At 29.1% G+C, this 6,968-nt stretch overlaps 1 protein-coding gene across 1 annotated transcript; it reads right to left on the bottom strand.

The window, feature by feature from the left end:
• Positions 1-3,247: 3,247 nt before the first annotated feature.
• On the bottom strand, positions 3,248-6,968 carry LOC105790029 (casparian strip membrane protein 2). Its single transcript, XM_012617413.2, has 3 exons — positions 6,632-6,968; positions 5,832-5,955; positions 3,248-3,750 (listed from the first exon to the last, which is right to left on the bottom strand). The coding sequence occupies exons 1-3, from the start codon at positions 6,922-6,924 to the stop codon at positions 3,541-3,543; spliced, it is 627 nt and encodes a 208-aa protein (XP_012472867.1). The 5' UTR covers positions 6,925-6,968; the 3' UTR covers positions 3,248-3,540.

Here is a 6,968-nt window from a genome sequence, read left to right as displayed (position 1 = left end):
TGTAAAGATGAATGGAATGAAGATATCTAGTAGTGTATATATATATATATATATAGTTAGAGGTATCTTTGATAATATATATATATATATATTTTTTTTTTTGGTACGACCATTTTAGTGCATATGGATTGGAGTTGTTGCTTGGTGATCTTAACTTACTCCATTTTCAACAATTTCATGCGAAAATGTGAAGATTTTGCTGAAGGATATCAATTCATGGAAGATGTAGTCAGTAGTTGTTAGTAACAGCTTCACTAAGTAGATATGTTTCAATTTCTTTTTCCTTTTTCTTTCGGGTTAATATATTATCTCGTACTTTATTTCAATTTTAATATTCAATTTGGTACCAGAGTTCTAAAACCGAAACAAACATCGCTGCAATTCTAGTTAAAAATCGTAATACTGGTTGAATTGCAGCTAGATTTCCAATTCTAGTACATATAAAATTTTCACATTACATTTCAATATATAATTTTATGATTTTCAACTATTAATAGGAATGCTTGGTTATTGTCTTTGGGTTATATTTGTTGGATTATCTAGAATAAGGATTAAATTGATAGAATATGTAAGTATTGAGGACTAAATGTATAATTATATTAATTAAAAAGGCATGTCATTATTTTCGTTTTGATTTAATGGATGGTGCCCAAAATCGATAACATTAGTGACAAAAATAAAAACTTTTATGGTTTGGTAACTAAAATAGAAACATGCTAATAGTTGGGTAACTAATTGTATAGTTAACCATTTTTTCCTTTTCTTTTGGGTTAATATACTATCTAGTACCTAAGTTTGGCTCTAATATTCACTTTGGTGCCTCTTTTTTTTTGTCTCAATTAAGTACTTATTTCTTTTTTACTAGAGTACATGTGTCAAATATTCATTGAACCACATGATGTCATTTGATTTGAACATCAAATTGAACATGGAAACCAAACTCGATTACTCAAGTACCAAATTAAAATTAAAAAACAGATACTGAATTAAATATTGAAGCTAAACTTAAGTACCAAATTGCATATTAAACTTAAAAATTATTATATTGAATAGCAAACTCAAAATAAAACACTATACCGACGAAGAACCTGAATCAGAGATGGCTAAAAGGAATAAAAGAAACCAAATAGAAAGAGCATTTAAAGCTAAAATCCACAACTGTTTCACAATACGCACCTATATTAAACAGAAAAACGAAGATCACATGTCCTTAAAATATTTACTACTATTTTTAGAACTGGACCGAACCAGTTAGGGTACTGGTTAAACCAATTGAATTTATTGAATTGATCGATTAGATTGGTTGAATCGATTGAACTGATCTTCTTTATTTCTTTACTTTTTTTAATAAATTATTCAATTGAATTGATCAAATTGATTAGATTGATTGAATCAATCGAATTAATAATCAATGGTTTGATGGTTGAATTACCGGTCTGATTCTAAAAGCCTTAATACTAGCAATGTTCCATTTTCAACAATGGTCTGGTCCAGTTAGGCTGTGCGTAGAGCATGGAGGGAGCCTTTGATGTGGCCTTTGCCACTTACTCTAGCTAAGTAGCATGGTTTTATACGCATCACCGTTGAATCTGACAATTACGCTTTAGTGGCTAAGTTGAATAGTTGTACTATGGCTATTTTCGTTATAGAGTCAAATCTTATTTTGATTTGGTTGTTTTTAGGAATGTTCATAGGTTGACCAACGGGTAGCACATAGAACCCTCATTGGTCTCTCTATACGAGGCCATTTGTTCTAGGGTTGGATTTGAATTATTTTAATGTTATTTAACGAATTGTGTCGATTCAATAATATTATCTTTAATAGTCGATTGAGTTTTAGTTCGATTGGTATCGATATTATTGTCAGCGCAGGAAGACATAGATTTAAGTATGTTAAAGTGCATTATCCTCGGAGACAAACTATGCATAATTCTAGATATTTTACAAAAAAAAAAACAGATATGATAAAAATGTCAACACCCAAATCATCTTCATTTGGTCCAACATGACTTTCACCACCTCTTATCTCCATTTGGCCCATATATTCTTCAACCCTCAAATTGTTGAAGTATCAATAGCATAATGCCATTAGAATTTCGGGATAACGCAACATTTAGTCTTAGGACTTGTCAATTCTTTTCAATTTGATATTTAAAATTTCTTTTATTACGTTTATTTTGAAATTTGACAATTTTTGTAGTTTTGGTTTTTGTCTATATGATGTCGTAATACTATGAGATTGTACCATGTCATAACTTAAAATTTTTAATAGAATAATTATGATTTTTAAGTAGCGACGTGACATAATTTCAGAATGACACGTGATCACATAACCAAAATTAAAAAAAATATCAAATTTCAAGACAAATGTAGAAAAGAAGTTTAAAAACTAAATTAAAAGAATTATCAAAATTTAGAGAATAAATGTTGTTTTAGTAGTCTTTATAAAATACATCTACAAGAATGTATCAATAAAAGTAGTAATAGATTAGGTACCACTTCTTACTAAAGTCAATGGAAGCTGCACTCCTAAACTTGAAACACCATGGTCACATATCACTAAGGAAGATAAAGCTCCTAATTACAACTCAGAATTTGTGTCTATATTTTTAACCTCAAATCAACCTATAAAATAATAAAAGATATAAAAATAATTTTACATTAATATTTATATATTTTAATTTAAACAAAAAATTATTTTTTTATTATTTTAAACACAATGAAATAGGTGGGCTTGGTGAGTCAATCTCGAGCTTGAAAAAAAATTTAAAATCAGGTCTTGACTCAGTGCAGTCTGTAATTAACTCTATTACAAAAATACAATATTTTAATATTATACAATTACTTTAATACGATGTATTAAACATTATAGTAAGAAATAAAATTCAAAATTATATATGATTTTGTGTAACTTTATACATGAAATTTTGAATTGCTCCCATTTTACAAATTATTAAATAGTATAATTTTATATTTATATATTGTATATACAAATAATTATATTTATCTAATATAAAAATAAATTGATGTGTTCATTTATTTAAATGCGTATAATTGAATTAAAATTAAAGTTTCATATATACATTTGAATCATAATCAAAGTTTTGTGTATGTAATTGCATCAAATCAAAGTTCATGTATCAAATTGCACATTTGTATTTTTTATCCTCCACATCTGCTTTTACAATGTATATTTAGGGTTTCGTTATTGCTCCTCTAAATAATAAAATTTATTGAAACATTGATGTACAATCAACCATGGAATGTTGTAACATTGAATAACACATTTATATTTATACAAATATTTACATAACACAACATTTTACTTTTGAACATAGAAAGCAAATGAAATCATTAAAATGCTTTCCCCCAACACCCCTCTAAGAATCAATTGAAATTGCAAATTCATCTCCCTTTTTTTTTCAACTTTTTATTTCTTTCTTTTTATTATACAATATCGAAAGAGAGAGATGACCAAATTTAAACTCGTACCACTTGAGGATCAGACAAAAGCTCTAACTATTGCTCCAACCAACAATTTCATTTCAGAGCAAAAGCTGAAAGGATAATTATAAACATGAGGAATGTGCCGGCTATGAGAGAACCCACCACTGCTCCACTTGCAGTCTGACAGAAATTACCAAATTGTTGACAAAAAGGAAGCCACATCGTGTTTTGGTTCCCGTTATGAGCCAAATACACCATCGATGCTGAAGCTGAAGCTGCGGTTATAGTTATACCCATCATCACCTGCAATAGTCTACAACTAAGTACCCTTTGAAATTATAAAATAACGATCATAACAAGGACATTATACTAGGTAAACTAAATGTTATTAAAACTCGAGTGTAAATATTAAATCTCCGTATTCATATTTCGATATCAATCATGTATATTTAAAAGAAAAGTTGTTAATTGAGTCTTAGTTTAATTGGTATTATTGTTATTGTAACAAGAAAGAGGGTGTAGGTTTACACGTGCTTAAGCACATTTTCTCTATTTCAAGATAAGGGGACTATGGGTAGGAGTAGGCATTGTATTAAAAAAAATTAATTGCACCATTTCCTACAACAATCTAAGAGCTAATTAATGTTTCAAACCATAAAATAACATTGTCATACTTATCTTATAGCTAGTGTTTAAGGGATAAAACAACATTTAGTCCTCGAACTTGGTCCTTTTAACTCTTTTTTTTTTTGTCTAGATTAATCTACGAACTTAGACCAAGCTGGAAAAAAGAAGTTCTAAGACCAAGTTGGGAAAAATTGCCAAGTTCAAGAACTAAATGTTGTTTTGTTCCTATTTGAAAAGTCCCAAAGCTACTCGATAGTAATCAAATTTCGGTTAAATTCTGATTTTGGTCCCTTTACTCAAATTTGAATTTAATCTTTGTACTTAATTTGATATAATTTAATTCATATACTTTTATATTGTCATTATTTAGTCCAAATAATTAACATTATTAATACTTTCACTTGGAATTTTCCTTAAAACTTCCCTTTTCCTTTTTCTTTTCTAAAATCCACTTTATTATTTTAACTAGAATAGTTAATCATACTAATTAGTTGGACTAATTAATGAAATTATAAAATGAGGAATCAAAATATGCTAAATTAAAGTATAGGAAAGGGCCAAAATTTGAATTTTACCTTCAAATTTCAATTATGTTCATTTCTAAGTTTTTCATGGCTTATACTAAATAAGCCCTTACACTTTGTTACTTTATTTAAATAAGCCTTTATACTCTTGTATACTCGAATAACCCATAAACTTTAATTGATAATCAAATAAGCCTCTGATTTTTAATTTATATGTGAATGAGCCCCTAAATTTTAGTTTATACCTAAATAACACTCTTAATATAAATCAATATTTTATTTGAAATAAGGGCTAATTTAAATACAAATAAAATAATAAGAGCTTAATGAATAAAAGTAAACTAGTTGAAGGGTTTTTTTAATAATTTGAACTTTTTTGTCATTATATGCATTGAAGAGGGATGTTAATCTCAAATATTAAAGAAAAAAACATTGATTCAAACTTAACTCGATTGGTATGGTTGCTATTGCAACAACTAAGAGGACATTTAGGTTCGAGTATACTTAAACATGTATTATTCTCTAATTTAAAGGTTGACAGAGTGTAAATGAGACGTTAGTACTTGCAAGCTACTCAAGTTTGACTCGAAAGAAAAATCCAACTCGATTTAGTACTTGTCCACCAAATTCGAGCTTCGTAAATACTTGGCTCAAACAACTCACAAGCTTTATCAAGTTTTTCATTTTTAATACACATTTTAAATATTTCATATTATTAAATTATGTTTTTGCCCTTAATATATTATTAACCTCAAGTTTAATTATCAAGCCAAGCTCGAGTTCGAAAATACATGAGCTTAAATCTAGCTCAAGCTCAAGTAGCCTAATTATAACTCAAGTTGAGCTCGAGCCTAAAAAAAAGATGTTCGATCAAGCTCGAGGTTACCAATATTCAGGCTCAGTTCAATTACACCCTTAGTTAGGGATTACAAGCAAGGTTATAGAACCAAACCAGTCAGGCCAATGGTTTGATGGTCAGAACTATTTGTACAGTTTGATTAAATAAATTATTAAAATTCATAAAATAAAAAAAATTAAAAATGGTTCAACTAGATTTTTTAGTCATGTTCAATTATTTCGCGGGTCAACTAGTCCAACGCCTCTCTTCGGACTAATACCCTGACTGATTCTGAATTCAACCGACCCGACTAACCAATATGATTCCAACCCAATTCAATATAAAAAATAATAATAAAGCAAGAGATATGGAGATAAATAGTGAGTTGATTTTACAGTATCAAAGATAACAAGGACGAGCCTCGGCGTCGTTGCAAGTGGACGATTAATGCAGATCACAGAGAATGGCAGCGAAAGGAAAAGATAACCAGCAACTGCGGCATTTGCAGTCACGAAATACCTGTAAAATTATGTCAATAAATATTATATATTAGATAATCGATACTAAATTATTTGAATCCCAAAGGTTTATTATATGAAAAAAAATAAAAATAAAAGAAAGGGTAAATTATAGTAGAGGTCATTCAACTGTTAGTAAATTTCTTTTTTGGTTACCCAACTATGAAAAGTTATAAAATGATCACCCAACTATTCAATTTTGTCTTTTTTGTCACCAGCCGACTAACATGAAAATGTAAACACAAAAAATTCCAAAATAGTCAGGTGACCAAAAAAGACAGAATTAAATAGTCGAGTGATCATTTTATAACTTTTTATAATTGGATGACAAAAAAAAAAGAAGAAATTTACTAATAGTTGGGTGAATATTAATATAGTTTAACCAAAAGAAAATTAAAAGAAAGGGTACACTATAGTAGAGGTCACCAACTATAGATTTTGTGTTTGGTCACCCAACTATGAAAAGTTACAAAATGGTCACTCAACTATTCAATTTTATCTTTTTTGGTTACCTACCTAATGTAAAAAAGAACACACCCAAAAATCTAAGATAATTGGGTGACTAAAAAAGATAAAATTAAATAGTTAATGACTATTTTATAACTTTTTATATAAAAAAAGAAAAAAAATATAATTGAGTGACTACTATTGTAATTTACCAAAAAGAAAAGACATACACGAAAGTGGTAATATCATTGTACTGAGCTAAGAACTCAATGAACTGAGTGAAGAAAGGGAGGATTTGTTGATTATTCCCCATTGTTACAGCGGCACCGAGGGCGGCTCCCATGGCGAACAGTCTCAAAACGAAGTCGCCGCTGGCGATTCCTTTTTTCGATCCTCGGTTCGGTTGTTCGACGGTGACGGCGATAGCTTTCGAAGAGTTTAATAATGGGGCTTTTGCTTTATCATCGGACTTTATCTCCGGCATGTTGATGGCTGTCTCTTTTACACTTTTGTCCGTCTCCATTAGAGATTTTGATTTTAAGGAAAAAGAAAGCACAATGAGAAAAA

The sequence above is a fragment of the Gossypium raimondii genome, chromosome 8 (assembly GCF_025698545.1).
Source record: "Gossypium raimondii isolate GPD5lz chromosome 8, ASM2569854v1, whole genome shotgun sequence".
Classification (NCBI taxonomy): Eukaryota; Viridiplantae; Streptophyta; class Magnoliopsida; order Malvales; family Malvaceae; genus Gossypium; species Gossypium raimondii.
The sequence above is the reverse complement of the archived record's forward strand: the minus strand, read 5'-3'. Positions and strand labels throughout refer to the sequence as shown.